The sequence below is a fragment of the Labrus bergylta genome, chromosome 19, assembly GCF_963930695.1.
Source record: "Labrus bergylta chromosome 19, fLabBer1.1, whole genome shotgun sequence".
NCBI lineage: Eukaryota > Metazoa > Chordata > Actinopteri > Labriformes > Labridae > Labrus > Labrus bergylta.
This window is the reverse complement of record NC_089213.1, coordinates 4,904,694-4,928,984: the sequence shown is the minus strand read 5'-3', so window position 1 is coordinate 4,928,984 and position 24,291 is coordinate 4,904,694. Positions and strand designations below refer to the sequence as shown.

At 40.2% G+C, this 24,291-nt stretch overlaps 2 protein-coding genes across 2 annotated transcripts in view; one reads left to right on the top strand and one right to left on the bottom strand.

Annotated features, from left to right (window-relative positions):
* Window positions 1-4,573: 4,573 nt before the first annotated feature.
* LOC109997809 (transcription and mRNA export factor ENY2-2) lies at window positions 4,574-7,030 on the bottom strand. The gene is made up of 5 exons (XM_020652419.2): window positions 6,948-7,030; window positions 6,792-6,862; window positions 6,628-6,698; window positions 5,236-5,310; window positions 4,574-4,849 (listed from the first exon to the last, which is right to left on the bottom strand). The coding sequence occupies exons 2-5, from the start codon at window positions 6,857-6,859 to the stop codon at window positions 4,773-4,775; spliced, it is 291 nt and encodes a 96-aa protein (XP_020508075.1). The 5' UTR covers window positions 6,860-6,862; window positions 6,948-7,030; the 3' UTR covers window positions 4,574-4,772.
* Window positions 7,031-7,288: 258 nt separating this feature from the next.
* The window catches only part of nudcd1 (NudC domain containing 1), a 32,108-nt gene continuing 15,105 nt past the window's right edge, over window positions 7,289-24,291 (top strand). Inside the window, exons 1-6 of the mRNA XM_020652401.3 lie at window positions 7,289-7,505; window positions 8,669-8,823; window positions 11,332-11,517; window positions 13,032-13,215; window positions 13,882-14,070; window positions 21,885-22,092. Coding sequence (XP_020508057.2) covers window positions 7,391-7,505; window positions 8,669-8,823; window positions 11,332-11,517; window positions 13,032-13,215; window positions 13,882-14,070; window positions 21,885-22,092 — 1,037 coding nt within the window. The 5' untranslated portion in view covers window positions 7,289-7,390. The remainder of the gene's footprint in view (window positions 7,506-8,668; window positions 8,824-11,331; window positions 11,518-13,031; window positions 13,216-13,881; window positions 14,071-21,884; window positions 22,093-24,291) is intronic.

Below are 24,291 nucleotides of genomic sequence, written 5' to 3'. Positions count from 1 at the left end.
TCTCTCTCTGTGCCTGATTTCCCACTCTATAAACTGTCCTATCTCTACAAAAAATGCATAAAAAGCCCAAAAATAAATCTTAATAAAAAATGCCTTAATGCCAATTTTTCCTCTTTAGAACATCCGGCTACGCTGCGTTTGTAAAATCAAGAAAAAAAAGCAGAACTGTAATATTAACTATATTTAGTAACAGATTGAATGAAGTTTTTACAGCATATTAAATCACTGCCAGACAGCTCATGACTCTAGGTTGAACTATTTTTCGTGTCTACGTTGTAAATAAAACAAACTGTGAGCGGCATCGTTGTGGTTTCCTCTCTGAGATGACAGACACAGAGAGGAGTCAAGCCTACACGGACTTAAAAGCCTCTCCAAACAAAACAAACAAGTACAATTACACTGTCGAACATGTCAAACAATGTCAGATCAGAGAAGAGCACAATGCTACTGTGGAGACATCACAATTTATTAGCTGACATTAATGTGACATATAAAGAACTAAAAGTGCATTTACCTTTTTGACCTCTCCCAGATCACACAGGGAGCGAGGGATTAAGTCTTTACATGCATTAACCTGACATTTACATTTGGATTGTATTGTTAAGCTTGTGAGTTAGAACTCTGCAGTTCAGGAACATTTGCAGCAAGTTTATCATAACCAAGCATAAACCTCTGCTGTTGAAATGTGGAAGTGCTAAAAATCTGCAGTTCCTCACTTCAGGCTGGCTGCAAAGGCCTCGAAAATCACAAACACACCTATTCAAACACAGCAGACAGAAACATGTTGGGTGCACCCCGCCTCACACCCAATGACAGCTGGGATCAGCTCCCGCCCCCCATGACGGGATAATTTCTTTATCAGCAAAAGTTAGGTTTAACAAAACGTAGTTCTAAACATCTAAAGGATGTCTAATATGGTGACCGCTATCGATGGTCTTCAAAAGTCAGAAACATATGGAGTGAGATGTACGTCCACTTTTCATACAGTCAAAGATCATGACTTGCTAACCAGACAGAAATGAAACTATCACAGTTACTTTAGTTTTGCTGGGATTTTCTGTCTGTGCTCTTCACCATATGTCCCGTAAAACTCCTCAAGAGGGAACGCTTGTTTTTTCCAGTTTATTTTTTCAGTTTTCTCTGGTTATGGAGGTGATTTGAGCTGCAGAGAATGCAAGAGCCACATTAGACCTTACCTCTCCAAAAAAACATAACGCATTACAGACTCAAAGAGTTGATAAGACTGTTTCAGAGTTTCAGGGCAGACATCTGATCCTGCTGATGCGTCAGAGAAATTTAGAATGGGGGGACAACTCTGCAACTCGAGCATCCTCAAGTGGTAGTGACAGATCAGTGTTTATGTTTGGTACTGGAAAAAACAAATCCATCCAGTGCTTTGTGCTTTTTATAAGGAAACATGCAAGCGATAGGACAGTGGATAGAGTCAGAAATAGGAGAGAGAGAGAGTCACACAGGACGTTCGCATGTTCTCCCCGTGCATGTGAGGGTTTCTCTGGGTACTCTGGCTTCCTCCCTCCGTCCAAAGACATGCTTGTTAGGCTAATTAATCGGTGACTCTAAATTGTCCATAGGTTGCTAGGGGCTCAATCAAGATGATCTTATCTTATCATAAAACGGTTCAACTCACACACATCAAGGCATTCTCGAACATGTACCACTGGGCAGGAGACGCTGGTTGTTGAGCTTTCTTTGGTGACATTTCTGAGAAAAACAGCAAAGACGCACAACCTTTGTGTTAAGAAGATTACTCTGGTTTTGTCATTCTGTCTTTTAAGTTTGGTTATTTTCAGCCTAAAGCACTAATTATGTTGTCCCACAGAAGGAAGACAGGAATGAATAGGGCGAGCGGAAAATTACCTGTTCGTATAGAAGAGAAGCAAATGTTGCGAAAGTTTCTCACAGGTCATCATCTACCAGGAAACAAAACAAACATATGAGGTAACATCTTTCAGAACAGACATCTCGTAAATTTTCATCAACGATTAAAGAAAGTATACGATCACCTTTAATGAGAGGTGGAAGAAGTAAAGCATCACCTGTGTTTTCCAGATGTTTGTTGTTTCTTTGGCCAATACTGGTGATCAGCTGATGTGCAGTCGCCACCAGAGATTAAATATATGAACAAAGGAAAATGAGCAATATCACTGGACAAACAGCCAATCATAGTGACACATAAAGAGACTTTAATATTACACCTGAGGAGTAAGATTACAGGTCAGAAACCAGACACAGATCCACTGCCCTCAGGCCGTCTTTCAGAGCCCTTGTGAGGAAGACTTAAAGAATCCAGGTTTCATTCACCCACTCGATATCTTATGCACTAAAAGAGAATTATCCTTCAGGTTACTCTTCTTACACTGTTGTTGCACATACCTCCACATTGCACTTTGCATAACTCTGTAGAAATGTACTTCACGTTATGAGCCTTTGACTGATTTTATTGATGATGATGTTTGTTAATTTATAATTTATAATTTGTTTATTTTGTCTGGCTTTAAAGTCTTTTTTAGATTCAGATGTTGTCAGAATCGTAATCTGATTTATTAGTCAGGTATGCTTACACACACACACACACACAAGGAATTTAACTTCGGTCCTGTTGTGTATTTTGTTTTTCCGTTTGCTCCTGTTGCAAAACAATCTTCCCCTCTTAGGCCAATAAAAATATCTGAATAGGAAATATTTTCAAGTATAGAAGAAAGACAAAGACCAACGCTTAAGGCTCCACAAGAACAGAAACCACACACTCCAGTATTAACAGCAGAAAATAAATAAATACACAACACAAGTCTGCCAAAGAATCACAAGGTGTTCATTCTTTAAGGGCTTGCACAAGTAGATTTTCTCATTATTTCATCCATTCCTTTAAATAAAGTCATATCATTTTAATATTTATGTGACATAAGTACCAACAATTTATTCAACAAATCTGCCATAAGAAAAGACGAAAAGGGAAAATGTGTTACGATATTACAATAAACAGTCTGTGGGTGTAGAAAAAGTCTAAAAAAAAGAGGCACATTATTATACAAATACATCAAAGTATGGTGAGAGAAGCTCAGTAAAATTTTGACGATAACTAACTGTGTGATAAACGGTGAGTTTTGTGCTGATCGATGTCCTGACTGGAAGAAGTCACTTCTGTTTTTTACACTTTTGTACCTTTATCTGTACAAGATCGTCTCTGGACTTGGAAAGATGTATTAAACCAGATTGTTAAATAATAACTCTGGGTTTTAAACAGTGAAAAGTAATTTTGTTGAAAAGTCAACATTGTCGTTTAAGAAGGTCATGTTTAAATCATATTTCAACATTTTTCAGGTATACCGATGAACTGATGACAAAAGGAGACAATTTTATTTATCTTAAATTATCATTATGTGGTCACAAGTTATTACAATCTGATTACATGGGAACAAGTTATTAACATAGACTGTAAATATTACAGGTTATTAACCTTCACAGCCCCTGAAGTCCCAAAAAGTGATTTTTATTTTTACTTCAGTACACAAGATAACTATCTTTCTTGTGCAAACAAAACAAAATGATGTTGTGCGGACAATAAGATCAAGATCATTGCAAGATATCAACTTTGCGTGCTGTAGCCTGGAGGAAGGAAGAAACTTAAGAGACACTGAAACTTTTTTGCACCTTTAGATACGTGATTTCTTTTCAGAGCAAATTGTGCTAAGTGTGTTTGCAAAATGAGATATCTACAGCTGTCATACAACCCACAACATTTAGTCTACAGATTTCTGCTGCAGGCTCTCAAAGACACTCGTCACCCACACACACAGGTTTTCACACTGCCCACACACAGAGCTAAACACTCCGTTTAGAAGTCTAAATATAGCGCTGCCAGAGTAACAATGAACAGTCGTCTACTGTCACGTTGATTGTGAAAAATGAACACCAAATATGTTGCCCAGCAGGTTCAGACAGATGTGTGAACATCAGCGCACATGCCTAAACCCACTCTAAGCGTTTCTAGTGAGACCTGCTAAAAACTATACCTTGAAGGTAAAATTCCAAACTGCACCAAAAAAAAAAAAAAATGTAATTTTAAAGGAGCAATATGTAACTCTGACACCTAGTGTTTGAAATTGGTATTGCAGTCCATAATAAAACATTAGAGAACAATACCTTGAAGGACAAATTGCGTAACTGCAGCACCATGAACTGAAGCCTGAGATGTGTTTGATCCCAAATTTTGTTTTTCAGAAAGAACATTTATTTTTGGTAATTAAGTACAATACAGTAAGTATATAATGCTTATTTATGCCTTAACTGTATTGCTATAATTTAGTGCTCAGTTGCAACGTTAAAAATATTTAACCAAACAAAAGTCTTTGTGCTCAGCAAACAAGACTTACCTTATAAGTAGGAAAAAGAAGGAGACCATGACATTTCTGGCTGTCCCATCATGTTCACTGCAAACTGAGAAATAACGGCTTAAAATGGTTCATCTGAAGTTTTGGGTTTTCACAAGAGGAGTTTTTAAAAAGGTGAAACAGCTCTAAGCAGTTTCAAAGAAAAACTCTGAACACCCAAATGACCAAAATAGGCACAACTTTATTTATTTTCCAAAACTGCAGCATTACAAACTAAAATCAATATGAAAACACAATACGAAAGAAAAAAAAGAATAACACTTCAGCATTGCTCACAATGAGAACAAACATCAGTTTAGGATTTCAATTTACGGATCTACAATGAGTAAAAAAAAGTCTATAGACGGTGAGTCGCCTCTTTCACAAAGTGGCATGTTGAGCTAGAAAAGCTCTGATTCTCTGCAGGAGCTCTTTCTTCACACTGTCGGGTACGAGTGCTGCAACAAAGAGAGAAACAAACATGTTGATATTCAGGAACAAACAGGGGGAAGAGGACAAAACTGCAATACATGCTTTATTATATTTATTATGATGTACTGGACTGCATTGTGTTCTAACGTGCTTCTTTTTAACCATCATGAAGAAAAAATAACACCTATCAAATTTATACATTTCAGGGATATACTGCAATGAGCTGAAAATATTTTAGTGGATAAAGATCGTATTCTTCAGAAAACAAGCCTGATGTCATCCATCTTTCTGTGTTGACAAAAGTCCTGAGTCATGAGTTTCACAACCAGATTAAAAAAAACTCCACTTAGGAGCTTTAACACAAGAACATTAAATCTTCTGTTGTGTTGAGTTTGCATGTTCATGTCTGTACCTCTGCCTTTGGGTGTGACTTCTGTGACCAGATCCTCCACTGTGACATGCTCCAGACCCTTTTCTTTGATCACATCTGGAAAAAAAAAAAAGAAGGAAAAAGTTATCTCAGAAATCCCAGATACACATCTGAGCTCAGTAACCCTGATGTAAAGATCCAGCTTCAACATCCACCCATCTCCTTTGCATATACACTGCCTGTCCAAAAAAAAAGAAGCCGCCACCTGGATTTAACTAAGCAAATAGGTAAGAGCCTCCCATTGGATAATTACTGCATGGGCGATTATCTTTCAGCTGGTAACAAGTTATTTAACCACAACTGGTGCAATGAGTGGCTTCTCATTTCTTAAACTTCTATGTTGAAAGACCCATCCTGTGGTCGTGGAAAAGATGTTAAGTCTGTTTCGGTCAAATCGTTGCATGCGTCAAGCAGAGAAAACATCTAAGGAGATTGTAGAAACGACTAAAATTGGGTTAATAACTGTCCAATGCGTTATTAAAAACTGGAAGATTTCCCCTGTTCCAGAGTGATCAGGGTAAGAAGAGAGGCAGATGAAGTGATGCACCCGTCATGCCTACTGTACAAGCCTGTGGGGGGGGGGGGCAGTGCTATGATCTGGAGTTGGTCAGGTCTAGGTTCAGCAACATTATGTGCCTGCAATGTTTTACATTTCATACTGTGCAATATATATTTTATATTTCTGCAATATTTTACATTTCATACTGTGCAATATTTATTTTATATTTCTGCAATATTTTACATTTCACACTGTGCAATATTTATTTTATATTTCTGCAATATTTATTTTATATTTCTGCAATATTTTACATTTCACACTGTGCAATATTTATTTTATATTTCTGCAATATTTATTTTATATTTCTGCAATATTTTACATTTCACACTGTGCAATATTTATTTTATATTTCTGCAATATTTATTTTATATTTCTGCAATATTTTACATTTCATACTGTGCAATATTTATTTTATATTTCTGCAATATTTTACATTTCATACTGTGCAATATTTATTTTATATGTCTGCAATATTTATTTTATATTTCTGCAATATTTTACATTTCACACTGTGCCATATTTATTTTATATTTCTGCAATATTTTACATTTCACACTGTGCCATATTTATTTTATATTTCTGAAATATTTTACATTTCACACTGTGCCATATTTATTTTATATTTCTGAAATATTTTACATTTCACACTGTGCAATATTTATTTATTTTCTTCTTTTGTTGTTTTTAGCTGTGGATGCTTGTGTGTGTATGCTTGTAAAGTGAAACCAAATAAATTCGTTGTACAATTGTATAATGACAATGAAGACATTCTGTTCTGCATCTATCTCTGAACACAGGTGATTCAGGTACTTTACCTTTGCAGTGTGCTTTCAGCTGATCCTTCCAGCCACACTCCACCAGCTTCGCCCTGAGCAATTCTTTCAACCTGCAGCCACACATTCAGTCCACATCATTTAAACGCATATCCAGGTAGAGCAGAGCTTGCAGTGATCGATGAGAAAGGAAAAAGGCTGCTTACCGCTCCCGCTCCCCCATCTCGATCAGCTTTTGGTTTATTGCAGCCCTCATCTGCGAGTCTTTGCTCATGATCTGAAATCAAACACACACCAGACGATGAGAGGAACACACACACAGGTATGTTTAATTCAGATAGCATGCAGGTAGACGCTGTTACCTTTTGTCGAGATGGATCAGCTGGGGGGGGGGGGGGAACACACGGTCCCTTCACAACACCGTTCCGCCTAGATCATTAAAGCAGCTGAATGGTTCCGCCTTGACGTGGGTTCATTTGGCACAAACGCTAAACGTCATTGTAAAAATAAATATATATATGATACGTAAATTTACCTTCGTGGAAATGAATTTAAAGTCAGTAAGGGGAAGTGCACAAAATAATTTACAGGGGAAAAAAAATGTAAGAACTCAATCTCCATCGAGCGCCAATCGGGCGCCAATGCATTTCGTGTCCGTCGTGAAATGAGTCCGTGCGCACACAATCAAATAAACAAACAAACCGGAAGCGTTGTCTCACCACCAGCAGCAGCAGCAGCAGCATCTCAGTTGACAAAACTTCTGCATGTGCCAGTGTTGTTTTAAAAAAAAAAAGGGGGGGGGACAATGGCTGCCTCGAATTATTCCCTGAAGGTCAACAGGGACCTGCTGGACCCCAACTTTGAAAGTTACAGGTTATCTCTGGACGCCATACCGACGTACAACGTGGAGCTGGATGCAGGTGAGAGGAACCTGCAGCACAGTTAGCACACTGTGCTAGCTCAGGTTAGCTGTAGTCCAGTGCAAGAATGAAACCTCTGTAGATACACTTGTGTCACAGGCACAAGCATGTGGCAAGCGGTTTACTCCACAAAGAACCACAATATTGGAACAACACGTACATTTTTAAACACAAGAGGAAATCTGTGTTTTATATTTAGCCTGTATTTATCCAGGTTAGTCCCACTGAGGGCTACCTGGCTGCAACACAGGCTTTCAACCACAAAAACACCAGAGTGCACATTTAATAATAAGAAAATCATCAGTTAAAAAAGTTGCATAGAGAAAGTTTGGAGTCAAGATTGAACACTTAGGGTTACTTAGTTCTGAAGTTTAAATGCAGACTGCAGGTTGTTCCAAGCCAAAGGTACAGAGGTGCAGAAAACCTTAAAAAACTCTTTCTTTGGGATTAACAAATTGCACAACAGTCCACAAGCGTAGTTAATGTCCACCATGTTTAGAAACTCTTAAGATTCATCACAATCATCCATTATTCACCATGCACCTTATAACTTCTCATTTAGTATTTAGCCTACCTGCACATAGCTCTGTATATATATTTATTTCTCGTTTACTGCACATAGTTCTGTTTACATCTGTTAGTCTGATCACTGTCCACTTACATCTCCTCTTTTATATTTTGTATTTTTAAAGATTTTTTTTTTGGGGGCTTTTTGTGCCTTTAATGGAGAGATGGGACAGTGGATAGAGTCAGAAACCAGAGAGAGAGAGAGAGAGAGGGGAACGACATGCGGGAAAGAGGCCACAGGCGGGATGCAAACCCGGGCCGCCCGCTTGAGACGACAGCCTCCATACATGGGGCGCGCGCCCTAACCATTGCGCCACCAGCGCCCCATATTTTGTATTTTTAAGTTTAAGCTCTAAGTTGTGTTTAAATTGACACTTTATATTTAGGTTAAAATGTTTCGTCTACCTGCACTGTTGTTAATTTACTGCTCTGTGTGCCTTTGAATTGCCCCCCGGGGACAGATAAAGTTTTTTTGAATTGAATTGAAGATCATACTCTTCTGCTTAAAGCACTTTATAAACGCTGGTGATCGTTGGTCACATGTTTACACGTCGTTCTTACCTTCCTGCTTTTTTTTTTTTGAATCTCTGCTGCAGCTGTCGAGGAAGTGAAGCTGAAGGATACTCAGTACACTCTGGAGCACATGAGAGCGTTTGGCATGTACAACTACCTCCACTTAGACCCTTGGTATGAAGACAGCGTTCTGTTTGTGGACTGCAAAGGACGGGTTCTCAGTCTCAGCGTCACCTTGGTGAGCTTTTAAAACCTCTTTAAAGTCAGTCGGGCGGTTTATTATGTTGCTTGTGCTGCATGGGGTTGTCATGGAACCAGAATTTTTAACCTCAATGCAACACTAGTAAAAAAAATCATACGATATCAATGCCTGTTTCGATACCATGGCAACAAGAATACAAGTCCTAGGCGCCCAATACTAGGCCTCTTTTTTTTAATGAACAAACTGCACACTGTATACATTTCACAAATACATCTGCAGCTTTTCGGTACTGAACGTTGCCAATTTCTTCCTGCACTTTAGATAGTGTCCCCTCCTCTGCTCTCTTTCTATTTTTAAGACACATCAACTTAACTTCTGCGTCTTTACGAGACGCCAAAAGGATTTGAGAAACGTCAGTATTTGCAGATTTGTGTATTGGAATCGCACACCACACTCTCTCTCTCTTTTGGTTAGGGGAACTTTGAACTATGTCTGAATGTCTGAAGTTTCAAAAAAAGCTTATATACTGTATGATACTGTCGATTATTAAAACCTTTGAGATTGTATCTTTAAAAAAAAAACAACATGAAGTCTTTTAAGTTTTGAAATGACCTTCTAATGCACCTCATCTCATTTCCCTGCTGTCTAAATGTCCCCTCTAAAAAGTGGACGCTAAATCCTTTTTTTATTTTATTTTAAAGCCATCAGGTCAAATGAATCTGTTGTGATTCTGATGTTGTGACGGTGGAAGTGTTGGTGGGATTCAGTGCATCAGACGCACCACTAGATGGTGATCAAACACCTGTTTAATGGCAGCATCAGTCCATGCCCCATGATGCCCCATGATGCATTTCTGACAGGAGCTGTAAAGAATTTTTTTTTCATGTTCATAACAGAAAAACACATTTAATTGAATCATTCTTTGCACTCGTGAACTCGATGCTCTGTTCAAGAAAGTTAGAGGAAAAAAGATAAAGTTTTTATCAAATTTTTTCTGCTTGTTGTCTGATCAGACCTGAGGACAAAGTTTAGGAAGAGCTCTTTTAAGTCTGTGGCGATTGACCCGGTTATCCGGATCGATAATTGATCCGGGTTTGTTATCCAGCACCAACATCCTGAGGCAAGGAGCAAAAAATCAGTTAGATGACCTTTTCAGCAGCGACTCCTTTTATGTCTCAGAACTCATTGACCATAATTAGAGATAATTGGCTGTGAATCTGTGTTTTTTTTTTTCTTCTTTCTTTTCAAACTGGCCTGGATGACGAGCATGAGACTATAACCCAGTGAGACGGACAGTTTTTCTGCCTTTCAGTGGCATCATTAAATTACTCTTAATGAATATGTGTTGCTCACAGTGTAATTACAATCATCACATCGTAATTATCGCTCCTGGCTGCCCCCCCCACCCCACCCCACCCCTCATTGTACAGAGGCTGTTCACACTCTGTCCGGGGCATTAATGCAGCAGAAAGCGATCTGAAAGGCGCCTCATACATCATGTAATGTTGTGATTCACAGTGTCATGCTCCATGGAAACAAAAAGGCAGCTGCTGTACAGTCCCTTTCAAAAACCCTGTTACTTCATGCAATGAGTAATTGATGCTCATGCAGTTGCATATATCGGTCTCTTACTAATAAGGCTGTGAGAGTCGTGAAGCCCGGTCATCTATAGGAGGTGACACGTATCCTTGTTCTTAATGAGTACATTTTTCTGTTCTTCATGTTTTCTTTTTGACATCTCTTCCTTTGTCCTTTTTACATCAAGAACATTATGTAAATAATAGCTCCCTGTTTATTTGATACCATGTGTAAAGTGCAGAATGTCTTCATGGGTTTGGAGTGGTTGAGTTTCAGACGTGGCCTCTCTCTCTCTCTTCTGTTAAAGTTCAAAGCCCTCTCTTATGAACTGTCTCAACTCGAGTCCTGACTAGACTGCTGAGAGTCACATCTAAGTTAACCTAAAGTTAGGCTGTTTTAGAGACCCTCTACTTTACTTGTAGTACGTACTGATTTGGCCAAAAATTCAGTAACAAATGCGAGAGCCGCAGTATGCCAATGTTTCCTCTTATGTATTTATTATAATATCTTATTTTATTTTATTTTTATACATGTTTTTTTAATTCTTATTGGTTTGCATTAGTCTCTCAGTGATTTTATAAACTACTTTTTGTCAACAACTTTTCTGCGCTCTTGTAAAGCATTGAACTGCAATTTAATTTGTCTGAAAGGTGCTGTATAAATAAAGTTTGATTGACTGTGTGCTGATTCTAGAAAAATTCACAGTATGCATCAGACCAGTCTCCCTCACGTACTGTTTCCCACAATGCAAAGCACCAGGTCGGACATCAAAATGACGGACATAATGTTTTATTTCAACGTTTATCATAAAATTGCATCTCCAGTGATTTGCATAATTTGCTCTTGGCCATATTGACATTTCTGTAATGTTTTAATTAATCGTGCAACCCCTCGCTTGGACTCATCTTTAAACCTGATTGTTTCATGGACGCAGGGATTGATGGCTCTGTTTTCTCTTGAATCCAGGACACCGCCCTGGGGAAGCCGAGAGAGGTGTTCCGTTTAACCGATGAGTCCAGAGAGTGTGAGGACCGTCTGTGTGCGTCTCTCAGCCTCACCTCGGCGACCTGGGCGGCTCTCGCTGACGGTGCTGGACGACTTTATCTCCTCCGCACCGGTAAGAGAGGAGACAGCTCCCATATGAAGTGGGAGGTAAGTAAATCAGATGAGTTTGATCCTTAGAGAAATGCACATGTTGGATTCCCATGAATAAGACGTCTTCGATGGCATAATCGATCACGTCTCCGCTCACAGAAGTTTCAAATGTGAAACCAAGATTAGTGGAGAGTAGTGATTTATTGAATGTCCGAAGAGCCAGACACCTCAGTAACAGGTGATGTAACCACTGAATCAATACATGATACATTAACAGTCCACAGGTGCAGAATAACAATTTAATACAAAAGGTGATTCATTATGATAATGACAAATAATCCTCTTTCTGCCAGCAGATGATTTCACTGGTGACAAGCCAACGTTTGATATTTGTTTCTTTCTGGCGCCTGATTAATTAAAAGATAAAGTGGCTGATGGTCATTTATTTTCAAGGCAAAATTTAAGGCAAGTTTAATTAAAGAGCAAACCAGACCATGAATTAATCTCATGAAAAATTACTTTTCCTGTGTCCAGAGCCTTATCAGGCTTTGTTCCCTGTCCTATGGAGCTCCTGCAATAAGTCACACTGATGCACTTGGTGACTCGTGCTGCTTACATAAATACTGACACATGTATCAGTCTGCAGCTGAAGGTAGTCTCAAGCAAATCCACTGTTCACTGAAAGGCGCAATACCTAAGAACAACTACAGTTAGCAGCTGACTGCAAAGTGTTCGTTAAGAAAATAGATGACGGTACATGATCAAACAGGATGCTATGGACATGCACTCATGAAGAGATGTCAGGGTGGGTGAGCAGCTGGGTTTGGTGTCCTGCTCAAAGGCATCATGGCACCTCACAGTGGACGTGAACTGGCCCCTCTCCAGAACCCGGTCCTAGTTCCTCAAGTGTCCACTTGAGGCTGGCTTCAAAAGCACCGGAAGTCCCATACACACACCATCTTCTAATGCTCATTTTGACCGCTGAAATATATAGTTTAAAGCCTTGTTTAAAAGAACAAATTGTTTGAATAGCTCATTTCCATATTGGCACACACTGTAATAGTGGGGATTTATTTCATAACTCATCCGTTTTGATTTTATGAAGGATAACTTGAGTCCACACCTCGGGTTCCTGTCCTGTATCATACTTGATTTATGGCCAATCTAGTATACAGTACATGCAGGGATTTCTCACATACACAAAACTGCATACTTTGAAGTCAGAGCGCACTTCATACATACTCAATCTGACGTATAACTTTGTATTGTAAGTTGTTTTTTTGGACACAGCTTTGGCCTCTGCTACAGCCACCATCTTCGATTTCTTGTAAGCAGCATTTCAGGGGCAGGCCGTCCTGACATTTTCTAGAAATGTTCAGGGGTGCATGTGTGAAAACAGCTGACAATGCCGCACTTCACTTTTATTGGTCATTTAAAGGCATCAGCATTCGTCTGAGTCTGTTTTTTTTATCGAGCTAAAACTCCTCACAGTGGGTTACACATGACCGCCAGCTTGTAGACTTCACCCATGTTTAGTAAAATCCTGTTTTTGTTTTATTTTGTGACTGCAGCCTATGTTCACTGAAGACATGGAGCAGCCTTTCACCATCCTTCACAGCGTCTCACATGTCCAGGATGGAGTCCACACCATGGAGGTCCTGCTGCTCTGCATCCTGAAGGACCCGCAGGAATCCAAAGGGAGCGGATACTGTGTGTCCCTGGAGTGGATCACAGTCACCAACACTGCAGGACATGGTGGGTGGTGCAACGACCCAATGTTATTTTGGAAGCTCTAGCACAAAGTAAGACATAACAAGCGTTCCATACATAAAATCAGGATCCAAACGAGGCCTGTCGTTACATTTTCATCCTCGTGTTCACAGTATTCATCTCAAACAGACAACAAAAATTCTCATAAATTAAATCAAGCAAGTCAGTCAGAGTTTATTGTTATCTGAGTTTAATTATAATGTCCCACATGAGATCAGTGCACTCTGAAGTAAACATTGGCACAAAGGATTTTCATTAAAGTTCCTGGCACTTCCTGTAAAGTAGAAACACTCTGACTACTAATGCAAAGACGGGAAAGAAGAATAAACAAATGCAGCCTTTTGAGAGTCCGTCCACATTTAATTGGATTTAAAGGGGACGCCCTTTTGATATCTGAACAATAAGGTTTAGGTCTTTGTTCTCAGTGGCTAAAGATAGAGGATAGAGTTCTTGCCCCCCTTTCATTTTCACCCACTTCAATCCAGTAACATTTAGCAAAGAGAGCTAATATCTGATGGAGTAAGAGACTGGATATCTCCACCTTGATGGACAGTGGAATAACCTGAGCTCTGTCCATCGCTCTGACATGAAACATGATGTTTTTGGTATCCCCCTTGGTCTATATCACAGTTTAATGCTGTCCACATGCAGGGCAGGAGAAGAAGTACGAGGTGAAGAAGAGGAGGGTCCTCAGGGGGAAGTCGGTGCCTCACTACGCAGCCGTGGAGCCAAAGGGGAAGGGGCTGATGGTGGCGTCGGAGAAACCGTTCGTCTTCACCCATATGGATGGTGTTCCTGTGGAGCAGCCTGACCCAGAGCCCATGGAGGTGGAGAAGACAGGTGAGTCAGAGGTGTATAACTTTAAAGTCAAGCTGCAACCTCCAGTGTTTAAAAAAAAAAAAAAAAAAAATGAAGCCAATGCAGAACTGCAAAAAAAAAAAAAAAAAAAAAAAAACTGCAATTCCTCATGTGTCCACTTGAGGCTGGCTGCCAGAAGAACCAGAAGTCACATACACACCCCATTCAAAAACGCCCATTTTGACAGCAGAACCAAACATGTTTACAGACTGGTTTCAAAAACGATAATGGTCTAGATAGCTCATGTCTTTGTTGTTTCACACTGTAAAGGTGGTGATTTAAAAAAAAACTGTTCTGTTTTGATTTTATGAAGAATACAAGTTACTGATAATAATGCACATGGACGACCTGAATAATAGGCGAGCGCGGTGTTGCTGTTTGTCTATGTCAGCTTAATGTTCAAATTCCTCAAAGAGCTAGCTGCTCATTATGTCTTTTGTTTAGTAAAGAGTAAGTTATGTAAATTGAATATGTCAATATTTAAAGTGAGTTACACAAAAACATTTTTACCCTTTTTTCTTTTCTCAATTATTTATTGCCTCAAAAATCTTCCGTCATCAACCCTGAGGAGCTGCATGAATCTCGTTTTCTCCTTTTAAATGTATACATGGTAAATGGACTGCTCTAACATGAGGCTTTTCTCGTCTTCTGACCACCACATACTGCTTTTACACTCCACGTCATATATTCACCTATTCACAGACACATTCACACACCGAGAGCTGCTTCACAAAGGGCCCATTAGTACTTTCTAATCTCATTCAAACACATTCACATGCTGCTGGCTTTACCACCGGGAGCACTTAGCGGTTCAGTATCTTGCCCAAGGACACTTGGACATGTACTGCTGCGGGAGCTGGGGATCAAACAGCCATCCCTCCGATCGAGAGAGGACCCACTCTACCACTGAGCCACAGCCGCCCATACTTATCAGTCATCATCATCCTCAAAAGACTGATTAGTTTGAATCCTCGAGTTTCAAGTGGATGATTAGGAATACAAATGTTTAATTCATAGGCAAACATATCTCCCTGACAATCTCTGGAACCTAATGAACATGAACAATTAGTCTAATTTCACACACCTGTGTTTAGTCAGAGGGAAGTTGTTAGAAGTGAAGTGTCAGATATTACATTCACAAACTGGCATGTGGACTTTTTTTGATCAGAGTGCAAAAAGCTGTGACGCCAAATCAGAAGATTTGACACAGTCTCTCTCCGACTTTGAGAAAACACCAAACGAGGTTCAGCTATGGTTTGGAATCGGATCATATTCGCAGCGAGAAAGTGTCATCTTTTCTCTTTCTTGTTGAGATCACAGTCTGAAACCAGGCTGTCTGAGAAACTGTTGAATCAAAGTGAAACACAAACATCATCTGGACTCTGAGCTCCTCTCTCCTGCCTCCGTACACCAACGACGACATCGTCACCACACTCATTATTTGGCATTTCTGTGATGACACTGTTTCCGGTTAAGATTCATAACGCGGGTACATCTGCTTGTGTTTTGCCTTCTTCTGTTATCCATTACCTTCGAACAGGCAGGAGCTGACTAGATGGGTTGTCGTCATAGAAACGCCTGAGTGGGCAGCACAATATTCTCAATGAGACCGGGGTCTCTGTCATGATCAGTGTCTGTGTGCAGCGGCATGTATCAGTGCTCGTACTGACCATACAGCTTTAACGTCATGACTTTATAGTTTCATCAGAGAAAGAGATGACATCGGACATGTGAAGTTTGACCTTTGATGGACATTATTGATTGATACTTCAGTTGGAAAGGCTGCCTTGAAGTGGAACTCGTTAAGTCATGAAGTCGTTTACAGGAAAGTTGTTCAAGTGGGCACTGTATGGGAACACTGTTGCTAGGCAACAGCAAAATAGACGCCTAAAGAATCATTGCTAGCTAACGTGCTGTGCTTGTGTTTCATTGTGCTGCTTGTGTGCTTGGATCAATAACGTCAGATTTAATCAATTATGTTGTTTAGGAAATGTTCAGGAAAACACAAAACCGGTGGAAATATAACAACGTGCACGTTACATCTGCATGACCATATAAAGGTTGTTGCAACACGGTTTCTACATGACACAGTATCGAAAACATCTTCCCATCAAATATATTATAAAACTACGGAGAAAAAGCATGATTAAATGTAAATGTATTCACTCTGTGGGCCAATGGCGCCCATCAAGGGGAAAAGCTTTCTGGGGCATGGGGGGAGGGGTCTATTTGGGTTAGATAAAACACGGTCCATCTAAAAATGTAAACAATCATAACCAATTTTTTAAGCCTAAAGACTCACCATTACTTACGAACACATCAAGGAAACACTCTTTATTCATTGTTGTCTGTTTTAAAACATGTAAATCCCCTTCTTTTGAAAATTTCCAATCAGAGCCAGCTTTTAAAAAAACAACAAAAAAGAAGAGAAATCAGGAAAACAGAACGGGGACGACATACATTTAGTGTTTCCATCCGAGGGAAAAAGAGAGCTAAGAGTCAGATAAGAAGACGGTTATCACTCATGTCTGCACAGTAAATTAGAGGAGGTTAGCTTAGCATAAAGGCTAAAGGCCCTGACACACCAAGGAGATTGTTGGCTGTCGATCCTAGACTAGTTGGACCGTCGGTGAGCGGTTGTCGCCCTAGTTTTTGTTTTTTGACCTATTTGACATGTGGAATCAGCGTCGGTGAGAGGAATCTCTCTGATTGGCTGTTTCGGAGGTTTCATTAATCTCCAGCTCTCGACACAGGTTCAGGAAAGCCCCCTGAGCATGCCGCTGTAGTATCCACGCTTTCACTCATTAGTGTGGTTTCTACTTATTTGTCGCCTCCAGTTTATTTGCTTTCCAGTTTATAAAAAAAAAAAAAGAGGTGACTCACCTAAGAAAATCAAAATGAAAAGCATTATTCCCTCTTTTCTTTTTTTCTGCACTTCTAAACAAACACAATATACATTTTAATTTGCGCACTTCACAGTCGTTGCTTTATGGGTTTTCATTGCCTCAAGACAGAGCGAGGCTTCCTTCTTTCCTTCCCTCTGATTCTTGTTTGTATGCTAATCTACTCTCGACCTCTTCTGATTGCAGCTTCATATTCAAGTCACAAACACGAGAGTTGAACGGCTCTTGTCATCTAACTTCAACAAAATCAGGAACGTTGATCTTTTCCTTTTAGCTTTGACATTTTTTCAGCAGTGATACTTCTTCCTTTCATGCTGGGAGAGTCTTGTCTTTCTTTCTTTTTCCTGCTGTTACACTCGGTTTTTACTCTGTAGCCTGTTAAAACAATCACTGCAGCATCCACACTGTTTCTCTGAAGATAAATATTTTTTAAAAACCTCTGGTGACCCAGACAGATCAAGGTGCATGAGTGTGTTGATGGTACAGAAGCAGAATAATGGCCGCTTTTTAGCCAATCCTTTTATCAGTGCTCTGCCTCTGTCCTTTCAGAGTAGAAGAAGTGGATTAGATGTCAAGAGAGGGGGCAGCTTCAAACAGGCTTGTTAGTGCTTTGAGAGGAAATGCATGGAGGGCAGGAGAGATGGAGGTGACCTAATGGAGAGGAGCTGCAGCAGAGATGCACGAGGTTGAGAAGAGTGTGAAAAAAGATGTAGATCGAAATAAGACACAGAAAACCCGTAAATAAACACATCAGTAAAATAGTGTGGGTATGGATAAGTCAAGGACTCGAACAAGTACTGTCGTCATGAGTCATTTAGATTATTTATTGTATGATTAATTATTTAGTTTATAAAATGTCCGAGTTGTGAAAAGAGACATATTCAAACAGCTTTATATTTGAGACTCTGGAACAAGCAAGAGTCTGACGCTTTTATTTTGAAAAGAAATCCCTGAAGTTAATATTTTTTAAAGCAAAAATAAAAATGTTTACAGCCATGTTCAAAAATGATTCTTCTGTGTCAGTACCTCATTTCCATGTTGGTACAATGTGCACTATTCTGTTCTTAAGACTCACCTTAAAGGCAGGGTTGACCATTTTCGAAAACTTAGCATGAGATTTTGAAAGTAGCATTCCCTCAGTGCTCCATCTACACCATCCCCTCTGTGCTCCCTCAAAAGCCACGCCCCTCAATTACATACAAAAGCGCCATTGGTCCACAATTTAACCTAAGCTCATCTCTTACATTGTGTACAAACTACGTCGTCTCACGTCTCATTCAGCGGTGAGTCAACTCACAGTATGAACTCCGTCATCAAGGACAATCTTTGAGTGTGGGCTAGTGAACACAAGAGGTAGAGAACGAGCAGGGAGACAGGGAGGCGCCTGATTGGTTCAACAGATTAGTACCTCGTGGCAGACATTGGTTGAAGTTTTTACAGGCTTACAAACTGCTACAGATGACGGATTTTCTTTGGGGTTTTTTTCAGAACATGAGTTATTGATTTCTGTCAGGACCTAAAGACAGTTTACACCAAAATCTGAAAAAGTGGATCTGGAGAAAATTACCAACCCTGCCTTTAAATATATTTGTACTCAATTGCCTTCCAGTTTTAATAACCCTTCAAGCTCAACACAATCGAAAAAAACCTCAAAAATTTGCTTGATCCAGCTTCTTAATATCAACGATCTGCTGCTTTTCTACACATTTATGACGGCAAACTTCAGAGTTTTTTTTTAGTTTTGGACTGATGTTAGGACAAAAGAGGAAACATGAAGACATCACTCTGGGCCGAGAGGAGCGGTGTAGAGAGTGTTTCAGGGTTCTTTGACATTTTTGAGACGAAATGATTCATTGTGAAGGTAACCAGCAGAATGTGAGACAAACAAGAAAAGGACATTTGAGAGATAAAGGAGAAGATTTGGAATTCAAATGAAAGATTTGGCAGTCGTCCTCTCTCCGACTCGTTACTTTCTTTGTTGATTCAGGCGACAACAAAAGGTGATAATGAACATGTCACAGCTTCAAACTTCGCTGCCAGAGATGGAGCGGTGGTTTGGAGCTTCTTAATTGCACCATTTTCGGAGCTTAGACTTTGCCAGCAATCACTCAGGGTTGTATATGACAGCTCTGGCAGCGAGTTCTCACTATAGGGGTGTTTTCATCTGTACAGAGTCGTCTGTTTATAAAGAGGACGACCTGGCAGATAATAATCTGTTCTTTCTGCCTTAGCAGAATACTCACTTCCTCAATCCTATTTTTAAGTGTTTTTTTGTTCTTTGTATGCCTTTATTGTAGAGGTAGGACAGTGGATAGAGTCAGAAACCAGGGAGAGAAAGAGAGTGGGGAACGACGTGCAGGAAAGGATACACAGGTCGGATTCTAACCCAGGGGCGCCTGCTCTCAGGGACTTAAGTCTCTGTACATGGGGGGGATGCAATGTCCGCTAGTCTTATAGTATTTGTGATTATGCCAGGCTGGATTGAGGTGTTTTCTCATGACTGTTTTTGAGAGCTGGTTGTATTTTGACTGGAGGAAAGAGGAACAGACTTATGATATCTTAAAGGAAGAATATGCAACTTTTTGATCCAGCAGATGTCGCCCTTGAGTACCAGTATGAAACATAAAACAACTCGAGCTGCATTGTTGTCTTAGCATGCTATTGCTAGCGCTCTTTAGTTTGCTCGTAGCTTCATACTTCACTCTTCTTTTCTCTAGTCCGTCAATTAAACAACTTTTATACGCGAGGGCACGAGTCTGCCGGCCATCCTGTCCATGTAAACACACTGTAGACAACATCACAGACAGTCAAACTAAAAACTACATGTGCAAAAAAAATTCAGAGTCGACATAGCCAGAACCATTTTGCATTGTTCATGTATTGGCCGTGCGTTTAAATGTTAATGCAGTTGTTTTGGTTGTTTTGGTCGTTAACAGCACGGCTTTAAATTTGCAGAAATTTTCCGTCATTGCATTTGTTTTGGACTCATCTGTGTGCTTTTGAATTTCCGTCGTTCATGTATTTTCTGCACCTTTTACCTGATGTAAGTGGTTTGGACCTTTTGCATAGCTTCACCATTGATGGCCACCGTGGTTTTTCATCTTTTGACGTTCAGGTAGAAGAGGGAAGAAACTTTCAGCCGAGGCTAAAACTCATGAAAAGAACAAATCCTGCCTGAAATAGAATATCAAATGATGAAAAGGACTCTGTTGGTGAAAGTAAGATTGAAAGGGACTTTGTGTCGGAAACACTCATCAGTGAACAACCTCCGACTTGTTCTTGAAAATATGATTGAAGTATCAGGCTGCAGAATAGTTTCCAATAAAAGTTATGTCGGGATTGTTTGCTCCATTTTATGATTATGTGCTCGGCAACCGAAGCCATTTTTGATCAAATATCTTTGAGAGAGAGAAGTGCCCCAAGGACACAGCACTGTTCAGACATTTCCCTACACGGATTTGACAAAAAGATGGCGTGTTAAAATCTGTCTTATTCAACGTTTACATCTGTTCTCACCACCGCCGGAAATATTTCAGAGCCAAATATCTTGAACAACTAATTTTTTTTTTCACAACACCACAGGGTATGATATTATCATTGAGAGAAAAAGATTTGATCATAGCGAGCCGACAGGCCGCTGAAGATGCTGAGTCAGAGGACAAGTTGGCTTCTTAACAATGTGGGCAATAGTGAGAACAGATTTGTGTCTTGTTGGGTGGGAGCGGAAATGCAGCTGTCATCTCGAGTAAAAGGGTCCTTAAAGGAAAGAACAGCCTGGACTTTTTCAGTTTCCGTTAAAAGTCTCCTAACTCTAAACTTTTTAACCCGGGGTTCATGTCTTTAGTTGTTACCTGAACACGGTCCAGATCAAGAGAAGATGAGTTCATGATTGTTCAAAACTTAAAGAATAATAATACTTTTTACAAAGCTCAACTTGTGATTATAAACAGCAAAAATACAAATAATTTATTCTGTTGACAAAAGTTTTTGGGGCGTTTGTGCCAGAAGGATGTTGTGTTAGTTAATTAATGTTTCCTCAGTGGTCTCACTGCCAATTTCATTCTTTAGAATACAAGAACATTTAGGATCATATTTTTTTAATCTACCCTCAACTCAGTACAGTGTGAATTTTACTACTCTCGCAAAAATTGGCTATGCTCTGACTTACGGTATGTCCTAGAAGGTCAAATATGAAAAATCAAAAATGACACAGACATCCCTCAGTGGGTGCTGGAAACATGAATAGGTGTGCAGATCTTGTTTTGCTTTCTTTACCCAGTCGGTTAAATAGAAATTTAAATTCAGACCAACTGACTGCATCACCCAGAAAACAGTCAGAATTGAGCGCATGTCATTTTAAATTGTCTGAAAGTAAACAATGTTACTTGGTTTGCTGGGTGTTGCTAATGTTAGCAGTGCTAGCGCTGGCCAGCCTTTTGGTCCTCCCTGCAGATTAACGTCCACATGCTCGGGCTAAAAGTGGTTATGCATTGCTCTGGTTGATACAACAGTTGAACCTGACGAAACCCTGGGGACGAAATCCTCGGGCGTTTCATTCATACGGGTAAAGACAATCAATGCCTGTATTACACCTTGATCTGAAAATAAATCAATAAAAGAAGGATTGCTTCAACAAGTCAGGCGTGAGACGAAGGGTTGCTGCAGGTTAAAATGTCACATTGTGTAGGTGAACTGTTATAATAGCTTCCCTGTGAATATTCTCCCTCATGTGGTTTGAAACTCATTTCTTTTAATAGTTTTCCATCTGCAGTGTCACTGAATATTCATCAGCAGCTCCCTTATTTTCCTGCAGATGTTTAATTCATGACTCTATCACCGCTTGCTGGCGTTAACTTTAGCACCTTTTATATTTCTCTTTCTGTCTTCATTCAGATCCCATTTACTTCTGGCAGCAGACAGCCGAGGACATCACGGTGTGTGTGCGCATGCCTGAGGGCGTCACCAAAGAGGAGGTTCAGTTCTCGCTGACGGCGGACAACATCAGCATCGGAGTTCAGGGTTTCTCTCCTCTCCTGGAGGGCCAGCTGTTTGAATCTGTAGACCCCGAGGCCAGCGCCTGGATCATCAAAAACGACAAAAGGTGTGCATCCTGGAGCGTATGACGTTCCCAAATCTGAGTTTTCCTCTGATGTCAGTAGTTTCTATGAGCAGAAAAACATTTTTTAACGTGATGTCTTACCTCGAGAGACCCTCTTCCCCACCTCCCGTCTGACAGGTATAGTCTCCCGTTGTGAGGAGCACATGTCGGGAGAATCTCCGGAGCAGTCGTCCTGAAATTATCTAGATATTTTGAAATTATCTAGATATTTTCATGCGAGCATAATATGTGAAACCGGCTATAAAGACCCAGAAATCTGAGATGTCAGGGGCTTGGATGTGAAAACATTACTGGGAAATTTACCCAGATCTTTTAGTAAGAACAAGTGTGTAGGCATATTCTGGCAAGATTTTATCAGTGAAAACAATTAAAGTTTTTATTCAAACTTTTTTCTGTGTGTCCTGAGGGGGGGGGGCTCAGCTTTTTCCTAACTAGAAGGGGGTCTCCAAGGGAAAAAGGTTGGGAGCCTCTGGTGAGGAGATGTGGCTGAGTACGCATTCAAGAAATCCAGGTCTAAAAAAAGATTACGACATGGCGCACGGCATCGAGTAGTAGGTTGTTTTTTTTTTATGCCCCAGGAAAAATATTCATTCATTTTAGGATTCGGTATTTTCATAATTGTTATCTTTCCCTGCAGACTGACTCAGAAGGTATGTGAGTGTTTGGGATTGATCTTTTCTCACTGAGCAACAGAACCCCTCATCGGGTGTCTCTGTGACCCTGCATGGTCGCCGTGTCCTCACGTGGGCTCTCCAGACAAATTGCTCCAAGAATACTTGAATGCTAAATCAGAATCACACCAACAAAAAGAGTCACTTTGACCGGGAGAGGAAGACTTGGAGAAAAAAAAAAAAAAAAAACTCCAGTATCCGAGCAGGATAAGCCTCACTCAGACATGACAGGAAAACCGCTTCATGGAGAACCTCAAGACAAACATAAAATCAGCTGAAGGCTAAAGTTTCAGTCACAAAGAGCATGTGGTTTACAAAGTCTGGGATCACGAGCTTCCCCTTTAAGAACATAAACACAGCTTTACCCTCAGCCAATAAAAACACTTACACAGGGGGGTAAAAAATCAAACAACAAATTAATTTAGTTGTTCGTTTTTAACTTCTTTTAGGAACAGGCGTTTTCCTTCTAATCGCTGTAATGACGTGGAGACATGGCCCGTCAGTGGTGGTCCTGATCAGTCTTGATTGAAAATTCGGAGTCCGCCCAGTCTGAGTAAAAATGCTTTAGATGTCAAGATGAGTTGGAGACCTTCAAAAAACTGAAGCTGAAAGTGGAGTGTTGAAAGCCGCCTTCAGGAGGAGATGTTGTTCAGGTAGAAAGCGTGTACCTGCCTCTTTTTCTCCTCCTCTCTCTTAAATCACATCCTCTGTGATTCAGTGTAACAAAACAATCAAACATAAAAAAGGCTGAGGGAGACGAGTACTTTTTATAAGCATTGCATCTTTTGATCTCGTCGTCGTCAGTGTGAGTTGAGTCACATCCCCCCCCCCCCCCCCCCACTTTAAGACCTTTCATCTACGTCTCCACCAGCTCTTTATCTCTGCTTCCTGTTCCGTGAATACAAGTCCTCCAAAAGCTCCATTCAGGGTGAAAATATGTTACATGGTCTGTTTGCGCGGTGTGTGTGTGTGTGTGTGTGTGTGTGTGTGTCCGTGTGTGTGTCCGTGTGTGTGTGTCCGTGTGTGTGTGTCCGTATGTGTCCCCCTCTCTGCGTTTTTTCTTGTTGTGTGACGAAAGAAAGAAAAATATTGCATTCCGGATGCGGATCTGTACGATAGCTAGAGTGTTTACCCTGAAGTATTTCATTAATTTATCTTTTCATGCTCTTCAGTGTCTTCCTGCTGATGTATCGAAGACGAGCTTTACTGTCGTTTGTCGTTCGTTCAGGTTATTTCCCAACTCTGCCTGCCTCGTGCACGCATCGATTACCACTTTTGAAACTGTAACTACATCAGAAAATGGGTGGTCAGTGCCACCCCTGGAACCACCACTCTGAACACGTCCCTGTGGATACCAGACAAAATATTAAAATAGATGGTTTGATTTCTTTCCTTGAAAAATGGAAATTGTCATGTGTGTCATCTGTGTCTGGATGCTCTTTTAGATGGAAATGCATCGAGGTAAAAAAGAAAACACCCTTCGTTAGTACTGAGGGTGTTTTTCCATACC